At 43.0% G+C, this 17,580-nt stretch overlaps 3 protein-coding genes and 1 long non-coding RNA gene across 7 annotated transcripts; 2 read left to right on the forward strand and 2 right to left on the reverse strand.

The window, feature by feature from the left end:
• Positions 1-646: 646 nt before the first annotated feature.
• On the forward strand, positions 647-6,193 carry hgd (homogentisate 1,2-dioxygenase). The gene is made up of 14 exons (XM_077013338.1): positions 647-801; positions 1,639-1,710; positions 1,973-2,061; positions 2,178-2,283; positions 2,425-2,484; positions 2,584-2,675; positions 2,757-2,791; positions 2,931-3,010; positions 3,097-3,196; positions 3,377-3,501; positions 4,976-5,080; positions 5,191-5,317; positions 5,395-5,576; positions 5,668-6,193. The coding sequence occupies exons 1-14, from the start codon at positions 787-789 to the stop codon at positions 5,809-5,811; spliced, it is 1,332 nt and encodes a 443-aa protein (XP_076869453.1). The 5' UTR covers positions 647-786; the 3' UTR covers positions 5,812-6,193.
• ndufb4 (NADH:ubiquinone oxidoreductase subunit B4) lies at positions 6,068-7,842 on the reverse strand. 2 transcript variants are annotated; one of them, XM_077013340.1, is made up of 4 exons: positions 7,625-7,842; positions 7,122-7,268; positions 6,211-6,288; positions 6,068-6,156 (listed from the first exon to the last, which is right to left on the reverse strand). In XM_077013340.1, the coding sequence occupies exons 1-3, from the start codon at positions 7,799-7,801 to the stop codon at positions 6,226-6,228; spliced, it is 387 nt and encodes a 128-aa protein (XP_076869455.1). In that variant the 5' UTR covers positions 7,802-7,842; the 3' UTR covers positions 6,068-6,156; positions 6,211-6,225. The 2 variants fall into 2 exon arrangements, with proteins under 2 accessions (XP_076869455.1, XP_076869454.1); XM_077013339.1 differs by having other exon boundaries at positions 6,068-6,288; positions 7,625-7,841.
• A 1,815-nt stretch (positions 7,843-9,657) lies between these two features.
• ropn1l (rhophilin associated tail protein 1-like) lies at positions 9,658-15,390 on the forward strand. 3 transcript variants are annotated; one of them, XM_077013341.1, is made up of 6 exons: positions 9,658-9,740; positions 10,529-10,679; positions 10,992-11,115; positions 11,197-11,358; positions 11,750-11,925; positions 14,827-15,390. In XM_077013341.1, the coding sequence occupies exons 2-6, from the start codon at positions 10,549-10,551 to the stop codon at positions 14,882-14,884; spliced, it is 651 nt and encodes a 216-aa protein (XP_076869456.1). In that variant the 5' UTR covers positions 9,658-9,740; positions 10,529-10,548; the 3' UTR covers positions 14,885-15,390. The 3 variants fall into 3 exon arrangements, with proteins under 3 accessions (XP_076869456.1, XP_076869457.1, XP_076869459.1); XM_077013342.1 differs by lacking the exon at positions 14,827-15,390 and adding an exon at positions 12,969-13,482; XM_077013344.1 differs by lacking the exon at positions 14,827-15,390 and adding an exon at positions 12,607-12,797.
• Positions 11,908-14,069, reverse strand: LOC143519670 (uncharacterized). The gene is made up of 3 exons (XR_013132484.1): positions 13,617-14,069; positions 12,594-13,140; positions 11,908-12,114 (listed from the first exon to the last, which is right to left on the reverse strand). It is a non-coding gene; the product is annotated as an uncharacterized LOC143519670 (long non-coding RNA).
• Positions 15,391-17,580: the final 2,190 nt, after the last annotated feature.

Genomic DNA, 17,580 nt, shown 5'->3' on the forward strand with positions numbered 1-17,580 from the left:
GCCAGCGGGGTCTCCGCACAGCTGCACGCTCCGCTGGAGAACTGTTACTTCTGCCGCGCACATTTTATTTGCGCCTCGCTAAGAGAATTGCCATCATTTACCCCGCCAACCCGGTGCCTCCTCAAACAACATGAGGAAGGCGATAGCATGTGGGAGAAAAGCGACGAATGCACCAGATTTCTTTTTATTTTTCTTGAAATATATTGAAATACATTAGACGAGCGCACCAGTTTTCTGGGGGAAAATACGCATAAACAGAGAAGAGCACAAACGTGACGTGTGTGTGTGTGTGTGGTGGGGGGAAGGGGCGGATAAATTCATATCCTAGTCTACATGATAGACACACGCAAACAATTCCATCATATTAGATTTGTGCATACGAGGAAGCGTTAGAGCAAACGTTTATTGGTGGAGACGGTTTTTCAGTTGCTTGTTTGCTCGACGAGTTAAGTCATTTGTCCCGTTATCATGAGACGTGACTGTAATCAAGTAGCGTCTCTTGCGAGCTTTGACCAAAGTTTGTCTTGGACATGGAGAGGCCAGTTGTTTGCAGACCTCTGGAGTGGCCACCCAACCTCTCCTCCCCTCTGAAACGCAGCTCCAACCTTTGGGTACGTCACGAACTGGGGCTTAATTAAACCCATATGAAAACATGCATAAATTGTGCCGAAGTCTCTCGTTCTGTCTCTGATCCGTGTTTGGAAGGAGCAGTGTCTGGTTGAACCAGCGGGTCCCAGTAGAGGTTAAGAAAGTTAAATTCCAACTTGTCCTATCTAGAAACGCAAAATGACCAGTCTGAAGGTAAGTGAAGATAAGACACATTCCTAATATTTCGCATTTCTTTTATAAGACCACAGTAGCGTATTCTGCATTATTTAAATGTTATGCTTAAAATTTAATTGTGCATTTAGTGCACATGTGTAGGTTATTAAACGTAATATTACAGTTCCAGTTAGCAGACAACGTGTTATGTCAGAGATTTTATAAAGATAGACCAGAATATGTGAGGACTTCCAAATATTCTAAACTGTAAGTTTGGAGATCGTTTAGGATATTTGATCTAATATCTAAGTGATTGAAGATCAGAGGATCTAAGGGATCTAGGGGGCGTTCCTTACGGACCAATCAGATCCCTGGAAACAGCGTCGCCCAGATGTTCCGAGCTCGTGGTACTTTCGGCTCCGCTGCGGAAGCAAAACACAGCAAGAAACGCCATTAGACTAATTAAAACCTCAGCAATTACTTAATTTAAATGATTTCTTTTGAGTTCATACAACAAATGAAAGTTGTTTTGCATACTCAATCTATATTCTTAGTAGTCTGACTGGTGTAGACTGATGAAGGAAACTTAAAAAAAAAAAAGTTTCGTTTTATGAAGTCTGGTATTATTATACCTCCGTTTCTTCATCTCCGCCGTATTCCTGTCACCTCTCATGTGCACGAGGTTCTCTGCAGTCGGCTTGGAGGAACTGCAGACCCAAGATGACTCAGCGCGAATTCAAACTAGCTCATCCTCACTCCATAACAGCCCCCCCCCCCACACACACACCCAACAACAGCAAAAACAAACGAAATAAACTTGTAGCGTTAATAGCTGAGACAGAAAATCTTTGCTAAGTATTTGTTTTTGGCTTTTAGTATCTGAGTGGCTTTGGCAATGAGTTCTCTTCTGAGGATCCTCGCTGCCCCGGCGCCCTACCTGAAGGACAGGTAATGACATCACCACAGGAGAGCTCCAGAGAGTTACCAGAGAGTTACCAGAGAGTTACCGGAGAGTTACCAGAGAGTTACCGGAGAGTTACCGGAGAGTTACCAGAGAGTTACCGGAGAGTTACCGGAGAGTTACCAGAGAGTTACCGGAGAGTTACCGGAGAGTTACCGGAGAGTTACCAGAGAGTTACCGGAGAGTTACCGGGCATTTTATCACCATTTGTCAGGAGATATGCGCTGACTGAAGATTACCTTCTTTCAGAACAATCCCCAAAAATGTCCTTATGGACTGTATGCTGAACAACTCTCTGGTTCTGCCTTCACCTGCCCAAGGGGGAGTAATAAGAGGAGGTAGAGAGACTCTATATATGAGGACTATATATGCATCAATCATACACTCATACACATTACAATATAGACTGTCTGGGACAACTCCTAGAATTGATATGGTATTTTTGTGATTTTAGCTGGTTATACCGCATATTGCCTTGTGTCCGCCACAAACCCTTCACCCCCGTGAGCTGTGGAAACCTCACTGATAACTGGAATGAAGTGGATCCCGACCCCAACCAGGTAATCGCTACGACTGCATCAGCACTCCTAGAATCAGGAGTTTCAGTGCTCCGCACAGCACTGTGGTTTGCCAGTCTCGTTTCATCCTTTCGTTTTTTTCACCCCATTTTCCAATAAACAATTTAAACATTCCTTCTCAAGCTCCGATGGCAGCCATTCACCATTACCAAAGCGTCGGAGAAGAAGGTGGATTTTGTATCGGTAAGTTCACTTCTCTCTTGTGCTCCAGTACCATAGAGGTCTGTCCTGTTATTTGAATCACCAGTGGCTCTCAGCAGTCAAATTGTCTTTCTGTGGCAGGGCCTGCACACGCTCTGTGGTGCCGGGGATGTGAAGTCCCGCAGCGGGATAGCAGTACACATCTACACCTGCAACACCTCCATGCTGGATAAGTCCGTGTCCATTGCACCATCAACATATATTGCAGATCATACCATAAACCTCAAAATAACATAATCTCTTGTTTTGTTTAGGTCCTTCCAGAACTCGGATGGTGATTTTCTTATTGGTCAGTCCCCACATCACAGCACTTACTGAAGCTACTGTCCTGTCAAAAGTGGTGTTTACGTCTTTATTACTGAACACTGAGGAGCTGGTGAGGACACGTGTTCATGAATGGTGAGGATGTGTTTGCCTGTATGTTTCAGTGCCTCAGCAAGGTGAAATCCTGATCACCACAGAGTTCGGAAAGATGACAGTGGAGCCAAATGAGATCTGTGTCATTCAAGTGAGCGAATCACATTCTCCCCAGTTTTACCCAATTCCTCCTCACAAGCTGTCCACATTCATCGCTTTGTTTGGATTGTGTTTCAGCAAGGTATGCACTTCAGCGTGGATGTGTTTGGGGAGACCAGGGGTTATTTACTGGAGGTGTATGGCGCTCACTTTGAACTGCCTGACCTGGGACCCATAGGTATGCCTAAATGCACTTGGGTTATTGTCCTCTTTAAAAAGACACACGTGATTCTCAGTTTGAAACATGTCCCATTCTTCTGTGAATTATTCCTTATGAACATGTTTCCTGTTTAGGCCCTTTGATGTCCTTACATTGTCACCTTATGACTATTTTCTGTGCTATTTCTTGCGCTGATAGGGGCTAATGGACTAGCTAATCCCCGGGACTTTCAGATTCCCATGGCTTGGTTTGAAGACCGCACGGTGGCCACCGGCTACACCGTCATCAACAAGTTCCAGGGAAAACTCTTCTCATGTCAGCAGGTCCGTTATGATAACCATGCTGTATGAACCTACAGTACGTAGGTTAATCAGTCCTCTTTTTACCATGCTGAGGTACACGACACCAGAACCTGAGCTTGTTTCAGGCAGGCTGCAGGAATACACTTGACTTGGGTTTGCGTCTCAAAGGCTGACGGGGGTAAACACCTTCTGTCACCCCCTCCTTTACCCCCCAGGGCACTCTTTGATACCCCCTGCATATATACTACTCATAGTTCCGCCTACATGTTAAATTTTTGTATGTCATTCACATGTTCTGATGGTGTCTAACAGTTAAGCATGACATGTTTTCATTTGAAGTCTCCCATCCCAGGTAATCCTTGCAGCATATTTATTTTAATTTAGTTAATATCCTCTTCATTTTCTACGCATAAATCATTTCATCAGGAAAATATTTCCTAGGATAAGCATTACGTTTCACATATTACTTTATGAAATTATATTCCTGTTGCATGTGTATTTGGGTTGACTGGCAGGGGAAAATTTACATTCATTAGACCACTACATGGGTTCAACACACCCCGATGGTGGTATCATGCTTTAGTCCAAGACATCAGTCATGTAGGAAACCCCCTCTTTTCCTGGAGAGAATCTGGAGCGTAAGAGGTTGACGGACCCTGTCTTGAGAGAGAGACTGCAGCTTTGTCCTGCTGTGCAGATCTCCAGCTGAGCACTGAAATTGCTCAAATTAACTTATTATTTGCCTGACTGGGCCAATCCGTTTCTATTTTGTTTGTACGGGTGTATTTTTTTTTTCAATTTTAATCAAGTCTGGTGGAGTTATCCTGCAAGCAGTAATGTGTGTAAGATTACAAACCTTGGGGTCCAGGAAACCACCCAGGGTGCATAGAGTATGTTTTTGTGAGAATGTATGTAACTGTAAAAACATTCTGTTGTGTGTGTGTGTATTTATGATTTTAAGTTGTGACAGGGATGTGTTTCACAGACTGAGCTTTGTGTGTGTGTGGAAGTGAGGAGTGTGTGGTGGTGTGAGCTGTGTGTGTGTGTGGAAGTGAGGAGTGTGTGGTGGTGTGAGCTGTGGGGGTGGAAGGGTTTGAAGGTCAGAACTGCAGGCAGTCTCAACTGTAATGAATTATATTGATTTTACAGCCACCATTCAATGTCTCTTCACTGCAACATTATCAACACAGGGCTGTATAAAATTGCTGCGTTTTTAACGATCAAGATAAAAAATTTTCTCCACTCTATAACCACTTTACAATTTCATTCTTTTTTGACTGTTGGAAGAAAAGAAAAAGTTTGAAAAGTTTTATTATTGAGAAATACTAATAAGAAATACTCTGAAGAATAAATTGACAGAGCAAATTAAAATGTAAACTCAGACCAGTGTAATATTCAGCTCAGTGTTTCTCACTGCAGGCCTTTAAACTGTATTATTCTGGTCTATAATGTGCTGAAGGCCGTCATCCTTTTCACTTCACATGTGGCTTTGCAGGAGTTCTCCCCGTTTAATGTGGTGGCCTGGCATGGGAACTACACACCCTACAAATACAACCTGGAGAACTTCATGGTCATTAACTGTGTAGCATTTGATCATGCAGTAAGTGCTTCCTAATTTATATTTTCTGCTACAGATATAATACAGGTTTTAATTCAGTGAACTAATTTAATTCAGTAATGTTCTCCCTTCTATATTGTTAATTGTATCAGGATCCCTCCATTTTTACTGTGCTGACGGCAAAGTCCACCCGTCCAGGGGTCGCCATCGCTGACTTTGTTATATTCCCCCCTCGTTGGGGAGTTGCTGATCACACATTCCGACCCCCTTACTACCACAGTAAGTCCCAAGTAATTCAACCGTTCACCACGTCGCTTCTCATGACTGTCTTAGAGCTCCCCCTGTCTGTGTTGAAGGGAATTGCATGAGTGAGTTCATGGGCTTGATCAAGGGTCACTATGAAGCAAAGGAGGAGGGATTCCAGCCAGGAGGGGGGAGTCTTCACAGCATAATGACTCCTCACGGTCCTGACGCCGACTGCTTCAGCAAAAACAGCACAGCCAACCTCAAACCAGAGAGAGTTGCTGAAGGAACCATGGTATAGCCTACACTCAAATCTTCATTCAAACCCTCACCATTAAACAGGTTCACCCCACCAGCTGGAATAACTCTTACCATGGCTGTCTTAGGCATTCATGTTCGAGTCGTCCTTCAGCATGGCTGTCACCAAGTGGGGGCTGGAGACCTGTAAGCGTTTGGACAAGAACTACTACAAATGTTGGGAGCTTCTCAGGAGTCACTTCAATCCAAACTGGGCACCCGGAAGCAAGTAGAAGAGGCCACAGCTCACCTGGCAATACTGTGGTGTGGAGAACAGGTGTAGCACAGTGCTACAACGCTTATAGCACCTGCACCTGAACGATTATAGCGTTTATTTACTGTAGTGTACAACTGAGCTTAAAAAAAAGTTAAAGTAGACTAAGAGTGCAAAACTAAACATACTATTGGAACTATAAATTTACAATAAAATTTCAAGCAAGATGAAAATGCTTAATAAACCCTTCTTTCCAGCTGCAGAAATGCACAGTGTGCCAACAATAGAGGTTTATTTATAATTACAGGTACATTTGAACAAAGATTCAGGGTGAAATACAACTGGTCAGTCCTCAGTAGGACAGGCTGAACGGACGTCCTCAGTAGGACAGGCTGAACGGACGTCCTCAGTAGGACAGGCTGAACGGACGTCCTCAGTAGGACAGGCTGAACGGACGTTCATAGGTGCCATCCTTCATCTTCTGCTCCTTTGTGTCCTGAAAAACACGAGAAGAAGCTCTAGACAACTTTTCTTACATGGAAAACTAGAATTACAGCAATACACTATAAGCATTTTAAAGTACTCCCTTGTAGATTTATGGATTTTTGGTCATATAGAGTCATGTCCTTGTAATTGAAATACTGATTATACATTTGAAGTTTTTATCTTTTTATAAATGTTACTCTTCTCTTTAGTTGTGATTATGCAACAGAGCTAGACAAACATCCCATATACGAACATGTTGATCTTGTGTGAGTCGAGGTACGTCATGCTAGGAGGTCTTTGGTGGCCAAGTCAGCTGAGCTCATCCTGAAGAAGCTCCTACCTCCACAGGCGTCTGCATTAATCAGTCCATTATGGGTTCATTTGTAATGCTGTGTGAAACCTTGTGTGTAATGTGGTCTACACGTTATACAAGAACTTACTGAAAAGCAACAGCAAGTTCTCTAATATCCATCACTGATTTTGTGCAAACTCTGAATTACTGCTTGCAAATCACTGAGTACAAACACATGTATTCATATTTAGGAGATCAGGACTATACCAGGTTGGTAGTGCAGTACTGCATAATGACTATCGTTGTTTCTGTAGCACGCATAGCTTTATCAATACTAGTTTATTCTAGAAGGAACACTGCCTGTCAAACCACTGAAGAGAGGACTGTCATCGGGTTAACAGTTACACAGACATACACTACATACTCTTATACAAATGATCTTTAGGATGCAGTATTCCTACACATCGAGCTGTTTATCATGAGACTTGAGGTCCAAGCTGACTTGATTCATGCCAAGACAGACCAGAACACAACAAACCAACACCACCTACCCTGTTGCTCTTGAGTATGAAGTAGAGCAGGAAGAGCGGCGCCACCCCGAACAAACCTCCGACCAGCGACGTCCTGGCTGTGGGTCTGAAGTTGGGGTACACGTTGCTGATTCGAGCGTATGTCCACCGTGTGAGGGCAGGATCCTCCTACCAGCACAAAACACACACCGCACGGTCACACCAGCTATCTGGAGACAGAAGTAGTGAACACCAGGCTCCGTGGAGGTGTTTAAAAGCTGTTTTATGCGAGCTGTCTGGCCCAGCTGCGCCACACACACAACCTGCGCCGTCTCAACTGCGCCGTTTCCGCAGCGCTTGCGGACGTTGGGAAACTGAGTATCAAGGTCACTTATTATTATTGTTATTTAGTTTATTTCACCACGTCCGTGTCACGGAGATGGCTGCATATTTCGGACGGTATGATCAGTAGATATTTATTCACACTAACGATAAAAATAAGGACCATGACATCGCTACACACGCAGATGACCCGCCGTACTCACTATCAGCTCCTTCCTGTGAGGGTTGTTCAGCTGCAGCTGGTACTGCCGTTTCAGGCGAGTCCTGAGCGCAGCCCGTTCCTCTTCCGCCCGTCGATATTCAGGAGAAAGATTATAATATTCCGCTGGGTCTAATGTTTTGGGCCTAGTAGCCAAAGGTGCCTCCTTGTATTCCGCCATGTCTGCGGGGGAACCGCCAAGGTCAGCACGGACCGATTAGACTGTTACACACGTCGCGTACATAATAAGAGTCCCTTCTTGTTGGCTTTGGGTCTGAAAATGTACGTTATATGAGAACTCCGAGGAGTACTGTTACTCTTGTGATATATCTACAGGTAGTCAAAATTGCAGTGAAGCACACAGGGTTTCATGGAATGATTTGGACAGACGTCCTTCATCAGCTGTGCAAAGTGTTTTTTTAATTCTAGGAGATAAAACCAGCTTGTTCGAAAGTAGCAAATAGTATTTATGAAAGTGCTTATTTCTTTTTTTTCCTCTATAAAATTCAGCTCAGATGATAGAATAGAATAGGCTAATAAAATTGCTTTATAGTCTTCAAATGCATCCATTTATCCTCAGAGCAGATCCCCACGTGAAGATTCCCATGTTTAAAATAGATTTAGTACAGTATATTTACATTTACATTTACGGCATTTTGCAGACGTTCTTATCCAGAGCAACTTACAAAGTGCTTTGCATCTGATCACAGAATTCATCCTAGCTAATAGTACAGATAGGCCAGAATTCAAGATACCATTGAGTAAGACTACTACTAAACTACAGGACATCTGAAACATTCAGCCCCTTAAGTGTGGGCTTTGTTTGTCTACTCTTGGAACATCCTGTGATTGGTTAAGGTAGGATTTGAGTTGTACCTACCATGTTCAAGGCAAAAGTGGCACCAATCTTGAAGAAGCAACACTTGACATCTCTGACATAAGCAACTACAGGCTGGTATCACTCTCTCTTTTCTATCAAAAACTCTGGAGCGAGCAGTCTATGACCAATTATCTCTCTTCCTCACCCAGAACCAACTCCATGATCCTAATCAGTCTGGCTTCAAACGGGCACACTCAACAGAAACGGCCCTCAAAGAGGTGACCGAGAAGCTCCATGCTGCCAAGGCTAACAAGCTATCATCAGTTTTAATTCTTCTAGATCTTTTTGCAGCCTTCAAAAAAGTCAACCACAACATCCTCTTTGCTGTTCTTTCTAGACCCAGTGTGACTGGCTCAGCTTAATTACCTATTTACCTATTCTAGTTCAGAGAGAGTAGAGATTGTTTTTTTTTTACTAACTTCAATGCAACCACAGTAACAACTGGCAATGTAAACAGATGTCATAAATGCAATGTCCTTTACCATTATGTTCTTGCTGTCTTAATTGTATTCTTGTTGTCTTACAGTAATTGTATTGTCAGTATGTTCATTCTCTGAACAGGTAAAACATGACCAAAGGCATCGTCTATAATTCCATAAACAAATATAATTGTGAAAGCTCACACATTTCACAATCATTTTCACTGCAATCGGACAAAGTTGTAATGGCTATGACAAAGTGTTTTTGCAGGCCTTAGAATGTGAAGATATGTATTGGAAGTAAGAAGTATAGCCCATACAATAAATATATGATGATATTTAAACATAATTTTCAGACTAAACTGAATCATCCACATGGTTATTTTTCCATGTTACATGTCCGTGTTACATGTCCGTGTATATTCCAGAACTGGAGCCTAGACTCAGAAGAAATGCACAGTTCAAATGATCACATAGAAGTACCAAAAATGTCATCAGTGTATCTGGGAAATAATGAGGATGCATCAAAGACAAATAGTGAATAAAATGAACCATAAGGAAATCAGCTACAATAAAAACGTTTGAAATAACAACAATTGTATATTTTTTATTCAAAAAGATAATAAATAGCATGGAGTATAATTCTTACAATATAAGTTACATCTTTCAAAAAGCAAGCCAAAATGTAATATTAAACATAAACTTTTAATTTTGCGGCAAACGAAACTCCACGATGACGTAATCACCGGTTACTAGGCAACATCGTATACAAACATTACGTTCAATGTATGCAAAATAAGCGTAAGCAAGCTACCGCTACGGTAGGTAGATAACCCGGTTGTAAAAACTTGTTTACTACCTACATTATATACTGACAAAATATTTCTTATTCTATAAGTTTGTTAAGTGATCTATCTATCTATCTATCTATCTATCTATCTATCTATCTATCTATCTATCTATCTATCTATCTATCTATCTATCTATCTATCTATCTATCTATCTATCTGTCTGTCTGTATGTATGTATGTATGTATGTATTTGTTTATTTAATTATATTTAACAGTTTCGCCTGAGCTCTGCTATTTTATTGAGTTCACCCAGTGTCTTAAAAATGTTATTTCACATCAAATGTAACATTATACATTCATAAAAAAGATTTAGAAAAAAAAACCCAAACAACAAAACAAACAAAACAGAAGAAATAAAAAGAGAAATGAAACCTGTGACTTGTGACCATGGTCTGCATGTATTTATAATTATAAAGGAAAGTAACGATACGTGTTTTTACTCAGCTGAAGCTGTCTAAATTGGGTTTGCTTGCCTTCAAGTTTTGTGCACATTGCGCTACTCTCTGTTGTAAAGCCAGAGTTAAACCAAACGTTTACCCAGAGTTTCACATTCTCTAAGGTCATTTTAAAAAAAGAAACAAAATAAATATTGTGCTACCACCCCCCCCCCCCCCCACCATCACCAAAAACCCAACATCAACAAGAAAGAAAAACAAAAGCACCTAAAAATTAACCCTAAAATAAAGTAGTTCAGATAAATAAGAGTGGTCGGCATCATTCTCACTTTCTGATTTATTCATCTTTGTCCTTTTTACTAGTTCACTTCAGGACTGAAGTTATGCCTCCTCCGGATACAATGTACTGTGCCCAACAGATTCACATTCCTCCAGAACTACCTGATATCCTAAAACAGTTCACCAAGGCCGCTATTAGAACTCAACCCCGCGATGTGCTACAGTGGGCTGCTGCGTAAGACATGCACACCAGTACCTCAGGATACCTGGAGTCTGTTAACACTGTGTACATACTACAGTTTTAGTGTCCAACCTTTGATATGAATAACCAACAAACAATTGGAAAAAAACATTTGTGAAGTTCAGCATCAGCATAATCCATTGATCAGTAAATCTAATTCATGTAATTATTGCAATGAATGTAGCTAATTAGCACTTAGACAGACCTAAACAGTAAGACTGACATGTATGTGATAATCATGCTGATCATCACTTTTTGCATTTGATCAGTGTTTGTATGGTCTCACGTGTGTTCACACTCTTTCAGCTATTTTGCCGCACTGTCAAAAGGTGAAGCTCTTCCTGCCAAAGACAGGCTGGAGATTCGAGTAGCAACACAAAAGACAGACACTGGGCTTACTCCAGGCCTGCTAAAGGTCCTTCATAAACAGGTTTGTGTTCGCGTAGCTTTTCTGGTTATACATCCCAAGGAGCATGAGCTCTGGTGCACGTGTCTTTCTCTTTCACCCTAGCTCTCACCCAAAGACACGGTCATGAAGGAAGAGTTACAGCAGAAGTGGAGAGGCCTCTGTTTGCCCGTGGACCAGCTGGAAACCCTGCTTGCCCTCGGGAACTTTGACTCAGAACTGAACTGGATGCAATTCTTTGCTCTGGGTTGCAGTGCTTTGGGTGGGGTGAGTAGCCCATATGATGCATTCTAATAATTTAAACCTTTTGTAAATTATATTACTTTTTAATATGCATTTATAACTATCCCTGCATAGGTGTAGGTGTTAGGGTGCCTAGAACAATCATGGATTAATCCTTACAATGTCCCCTTGGTGGCAGTATCAGACAATAAATTCCTATATAGTATAACCATAATATATAGATACATCCATACAATGACATAACACTCGCCAAATCTGAACAATATCATTTAAAATGGATGATGTGTGGTTTTGTCCATTTCAGCTTAAAGCTTATTAACAACATTTTAGCTGTGTTTATTATGAATTATAAACAGGTACTGTAAACTAAAAGTCCATGGGTGTGAGATCCTGTATTTTGCCACTGTGCCCACAGACCATCATCAGTGCTCTGAAGCACGCGTGTGAAATCCTGACGGAGGAGCCAGAAGGGGGCGCCGCTCACATTCCCTTCGACATATTCGTGAATCTCTACACATACCTCGCCCGGCTGGATGGAGACCTCTCTCAGGACCACATAGACAGCTTCCTGCTCAGTCTCCAGGAACCTGTGTGAGTAAGCAAATGCTGTACACACACACACACACACACACACACACACACACACACACACACACACACACACACACACACACACACACACACGTATAAACACACACAGGTACAGGTAGGTACCTTGTATCCACTGATTCCACATCCTGATGACCATGTGCTGTGTGAATTTGAATGTCTTCCCTTGATCTAAAGAAACAGATTGAAGTCTTCAGTTACTTCTTGAGCTCTTCACAGAGAAACTCAGAAAATGTGCTGAGGATATACGGTCTGTCCAGTAAACACTGATTACTGTTTATACAACTGTTGTAGAGCAGATTTACTGGTGAACATTAAAGACCTAGTCAGAATATTGGAGAAGTGCTAAAAGAAATTGATTAGCCATCTTAGTTTGCATAAAACAGCCTTGAAACAAAAGAGGTGGAAAATTATGTCCTGGGTAAGTAGTGTTCATCCTGGTCATTGATGGTGAGTCCACGGCACAATGAGACATGAATGTCATTTCCAATCTGACTCAATGGAGTTTAATGAATGTGAGGATGACTATGTTCTTCATCTTAAAACCTAATAGTTTAGTATATTCAGTATTCCCTGTGGATTTGGCAGCTCAGTTGAATTTGATGAAGTTCACTTGCGTGTCAGAATGTGGCTAGACGTTAGCTACTTACTCTGTCTTTCCAGTCTCTTCATCCAGTGATTCAGGGTGTCATATCTGAACCACCAGATCTTCTTGCAAATGCTATTTTGTCTTCCAGACATTTTCAAGGGAAGTGTAAACATATTATTTTATTTATAGCACTTTTTTGGTCCATTTTATTTCAGCTCAGTGTTAGTCCAGTGTAGTTCAGTGTAGCTCAGTGATAGTCCAGTGTAGTTTTGTGATAGTCCAGTATAGTTCTGTGTAGTTCAGTAATCCTGAACGGAAAAGCTGCTTTCAAGACTGCTACAGAAGAGACAGGTGTGTTCACAGAGTAGCACATGTAGTAACACAATGTCTTGTTAACAGTGTTAATCTCTGCTCTTGTTTCGTGTCACCCCCCTAGGACAAAACAAAATGGTATGATTCAAGTGGCCAATATCTACAGTCGCAAAAGATAGACTTACACTGACTTTGCAGCCTTCGTGAAGAGACAGTGGATAGAAATAAAATTTCCTCTTTGGAACGATGAATTTCATGGACCTTTTTTCAGTCAGGGCTCGAGTAAATAATCATCACTGCATAGGAAAAGGAGATTCTGTGTTACAAATTACAGCATGTGATGTGCAAGTTTTATTTGTTAATATGTTAAAAGTAACACATCAGCCGGGGGGGGGCTCAGTTTAGTGCCTTTCTGCACTTTTGAAAACAGAAAGCAGATGCTGATGTTGACATGGTGTCATTGCTTAAATGGACACTGTTACGTAAGCGCTGAGCAACCATCCGAGTGGCCCAGGATGGTGCGTCAGGTTTGTGTTTTGATCGTTAGGAGAGCAACCACACAGAAAACACCAGGCTTTGCATTGTGAAATATGTTTTAGCTTATGGAGATGATTCATGTGTCAGAACACTTAGGGTTGGCAGTCAGGGGCTTTCTGTCCAATTTCATCCAATCATTAGTGCTGCTGGTATAAATCAGTGGTAATATTGTTATTAGATTACAAGAAGCTATGAAAGGAGAACTAGAGGCAAAATGAATCAGTTCCAGTCTTACCTCATCCAGTCCACTCAGTCCTGTCAAACACAGCAATTTGTACACTTCAGTTTTGGTCCTGAAAAGGTCCTGTTCTTAAAAATAAATAACCATAGTTGTTTGATTGCTTAGGGTCTTTGCTGAAGTTTGTTTCCTCAAGACCACGGAAGCCCTCATTTCAGAGAGTAACCAGGTAACAGAGATTTAGATCAGGGGGTTTCATGATCAGGTCATCGAGAGTGTTAAGGTTTTACCAAGTTAACACTGTCAAACCTTCATTAAAAAAACCAAACAAACAAAGTCTGCCACATCACCTTCCAGCCAGGCTGTGCCAGCTGAGACACAGAGACCTGTTTTAAAGTCTTGCTTTAGTTGCAGGATATCTACAGTTGGGTTTTTTCTCTGCATTCGTCTTGTGTGCACACGTCTGTGATTGTAATCTAAGATGTGCGGCTGCACCCACATCTCCCACGGAGGTCTTGCAGGGGGAGGTGCTGGTGGAGGCCAGTGAGCTGCTCCAGGGGGAGGTGTGGGTGGAGGACAGTGAGCTGCTCCAGGGGGAGGTGTGGGTGGAGGAGAGTGAGCTGCTCCAGGGGGAGGTGTGGGTGGAGGAGAGTGAGCTGCTCCAGGGGGAGGTGTGGGTGAAGGACAGTGAGCTGCTCCAGGGGGAGGTGTGGGTGGAGGAGAGTGAGCTGCTCCAGGGGGAGGTGTGGGTGAAGGACAGTGAGCTGCTCCAGGGGGAGGTGTGGGTGGAGGACAGTGAGCTGCTCCAGGGGGAGGTGTGGGTGGAGGAGAGTGAGCTGCTCCAGGGGGAGGTGTGGGTGAAGGACAGTGAGCTGCTCCAGGGGGAGGTGTGGGTGGAGGACAGTGAGCTGCTCCAGGGGGAGGTGTGGGTGGAGGACAGTGAGCTGCTCCAGGGGGAGGTGTGGGTGGAGGAGCTCCAGAGAAGGGCTGAAGAGGCCGGGGCTCTTTCAGCCAGGCTGGCGCTGATGTGCGTATTCGAATTACACTAGGAAACAGCAACAGATGTGACAAACAGGCGTGTGGCACGAACAAACGGGCCAGCGCACCAGACCTCCAGCTGCGTGCGTGTACCAACGCGTGTACCAACGCGACCCCAACGCGACCCCAGCAGCTCACACGCGCTTGTGCAGTCTGGCGCGTGGCCACAGCGGCGGCGTGAACCTTTAGAATGGTGCACCACTGGCAACGGTGCTGTTTGTGTTTTCAGGGAGCGCCAAGGGGGTGTGGTGCAGCCCGCTAATTTCACCGGCCCCAGCGGTGTGTGAGTGGGCCAAGAAGATCCGAGGACAGATGGCTCTCAGATGCAGGCTTGACTTCTTAAGACCTCTTACTGTGCAGCTGGAGGAAACGCATCATGTTTACTCTACAAAACGTGGTTTCATTTGATTATGTTCAACATTTAAAAGCTTAATGAACTGAGACTTTTGTTATATGTCAATAAGGGTTACTGACATTGATACTGACCTGTGAGTTATTTGGTGTGTTTATGACCAGCTGTACTGGTCTTGCTTGTGGTATGTTCTACTGTGTCTGAAAAATCTTGATAACTGGAATTTTAGGTACTTTTATCAGCTAAAGTGGCCTTCATGTTTCTGTTTGTGTGCTTTCTGAGAAAATGAATCATTCATTTTTGAGCCAGTTGTTAGATGAAATCTAATGCTGTAAGTAATCATAAGTGCCTCATTGTATAAAAATATGATTCCTGAACTTTCGCAATACCCCCCCTCCCCCCCCCACACACACACACAACAAACAGTTAACAAAACACAATTTCCACTCTTTTATTCACATGAATAGTGTTGACTGGAATAAAGGCTCACCTCCATTTGAAGCGTGTGGTGGATGTTTTACAGCTGGAGGTAACCCTGCACATAACAACACAATCAGTTACTGTTTCATTAACTCTTAATTGCAGTGCAATGAATTGAAGAGCAGCTAGTGACTAATTGTAATCAAATAAGAGGGGCTCTTTATTTTCCGGCCCTGTTAGGAAGGCCACTCACGGTTCCTCAAGCAATTACTAATTAACTGATTGACCTACAGTGTCCAATGAATAGGTGAATAATTAGTGGGTTTTTTTGCTTTTTAATGAAGCAGCCTGTCCATTTTTGAAAATTGCCCCAAAGGTTCCTGCCATTTTATGCATTTCATCATTTTAATGTCTGTAATTTTCAGAATATGTACACTGAATGGCCACTTTATTAGAAGCACCTGCCCTTTTATGATTGCAGCTTCCCTGTATGAAAAATCTCCAGTGAAAGGGGATCATGTGGTTGCGAACAAAAGGCTCAGAGGAGCAGGTCAGAAATCATTTGGATGAGCAGGAGGTCCAGAGTCCTGCAGCAGAACCACGACTGGACTCCAGCTGACGTGTCCGAATGTTTAACATGAACAGACCAGAACGGCAGACGCTCAAGACCTACTGCTGTCGAAGGGAACCAAAGTCCAGAATGCAGTGGGGCACAAGAGACATCAGTGAACACATGACGGGCTGGTCAGATGAACCCAGATTTCTGTTGCTCTATTCTGATTTGAGGATTAGAATTTGACTGCGTCTCATTGGTCAAGATTCATGCAGAACGATTCCTTCATCAACGATTCAGGCAGCGTGCTGTAGCAACTACACTACAGTGTTAAGATTTCATTCTCATCTACTGTGTCTCTGCAGCACACGGGGGTTTGTCAGTGCACTACTGGTCTTTTCATAGTTATACCTGCCTGTACTGTAGCTTGTCATCTAGTGCCCAGGGTTAAGCGTTCAGCCTCAGGCTGTGTCATGCACTGTCAGCTGTGTGAAATGATGCAACACGCCCATGCTGCAGAAAGCCCAAACCAGCAACCGCTCGGATTCCATAATTATTTATGAATTTCAGATGAAAAGTTAAACACCTCAACAAAAATACACCTGTGTCATACACACCTGTTGATCTGCTCAATTCTCTATCAGCCAGAAATATAAATTGTCCTGAAAGCCTTGAATCTTTCGAGAACCTAGAAAAGTCTAATCTTGCCTTTAAGTGCTTACATAACCAACAATAACAACAAACCTTTTCTCCTCTTGACTCTGTTGGTATACTGACGTTTGTCTACTTTTGTACTCAGGACACTTTGTATTAGGATGTGTTTCCAAGGAGACAGGAAAGCCCCTCTTTGGGTAACTTTGATAAATGCCCCAGTCAAATGTACATTTAAATGTAAGTGGTCAGGACATTTTTATTATTTGATAGCGTTTTGAATAAAAAATATTAATAATCATATTTTATTTATAGACGCCTTGACTACTGTGCTAAGAGTTTACACATATCTGTACACGTGACCTGGCAACCTTCTCTTACCTCGTCTCTTTTCTCCCCCTGGGGGCGAGACCTCCACCTCTGGACATTTGTACATATCTCACAGTGTAAGTGCAGTCCAGGTGCAGCGTTATGAACAGTCATGTGACTGGTTGGGGGTTGGGGGGGGGTGCAAGGTTTTTAGGCCCCATTTACCTAATGAAGCCCCCGCAGGACTACAGGACTACATGACTGCAGGACTACAGGACTGCAGGACTACATGACTGCAGGACTACATGACTGCAGGACTACAGGACTGCATGATTGCATGATTGCATGACTGCACGACTACAGGACCACAGGACCACAGGCATATCTGGAAGAGCCCTAAAGGAACCAGGCACATAAAACGACTGTTGCTATGTCAGAACTCATCAAAGCGCTTTCTTGCTGTCTGATAAAGGCAGATTGTGTCAATATCATTGTAACGTGGCTCGCGCCACGGAGCGAGGAGACGGACACAAATGCAGAGATGAGCGAGATTTAATACAGGGAATACCAAAACCAGAGTCGATAGAACAGGCAGGGGTCATAACGTGCAAGCAGTCCGAACAAGAACAGGCATGACGAGACGAGAACAGGGAACACTCACGAACCAGGCAGGAACAAACAGATGACGGGAAACACGG

This window comes from Brachyhypopomus gauderio, chromosome 7 (genome assembly GCF_052324685.1).
Source record: "Brachyhypopomus gauderio isolate BG-103 chromosome 7, BGAUD_0.2, whole genome shotgun sequence".
In the NCBI taxonomy this organism is placed as follows: Eukaryota; Metazoa; Chordata; class Actinopteri; order Gymnotiformes; family Hypopomidae; genus Brachyhypopomus; species Brachyhypopomus gauderio.

What these genes read in the sequence shown, in the direction of transcription:
- hgd (XM_077013338.1), top strand. An exon ending in GCCTGACCTGGGACCCATAG is followed by an intron (nt 3,197 to 3,376) that starts GTATGCCTAAAT and finishes TTGCGCTGATAG; the next exon opens with GGGCTAATGGACTAGCTAAT. An exon ending in AACTCTTCTCATGTCAGCAG is followed by an intron (nt 3,502 to 4,975) that starts GTCCGTTATGAT and finishes GTGGCTTTGCAG; the next exon opens with GAGTTCTCCCCGTTTAATGT.
- ndufb4 (XM_077013340.1), bottom strand. Translation starts at nt 7,801, where the DNA reads ATGGCGGAATACAAGGAGGCACCTTTGGCTACTAGGCCCAAAACATTA. An exon ending in CTCACAGGAAGGAGCTGATA is followed by an intron (nt 7,269 to 7,624) that starts GTGAGTACGGCG and finishes TTGTGCTGGTAG; the next exon opens with GAGGATCCTGCCCTCACACG. An exon ending in TCATACTCAAGAGCAACAGG is followed by an intron (nt 6,289 to 7,121) that starts GTAGGTGGTGTT and finishes CGTGTTTTTCAG; the next exon opens with GACACAAAGGAGCAGAAGAT.
- ropn1l (XM_077013341.1), top strand. Translation starts at nt 10,549, where the DNA reads ATGCCTCCTCCGGATACAATGTACTGTGCCCAACAGATTCACATTCCT. An exon ending in GTGCTACAGTGGGCTGCTGC is followed by an intron (nt 10,680 to 10,991) that starts GTAAGACATGCA and finishes ACACTCTTTCAG; the next exon opens with CTATTTTGCCGCACTGTCAA. An exon ending in CTCAGTCTCCAGGAACCTGT is followed by an intron (nt 11,926 to 14,826) that starts GTGAGTAAGCAA and finishes TTGTGTTTTCAG; the next exon opens with GGAGCGCCAAGGGGGTGTGG.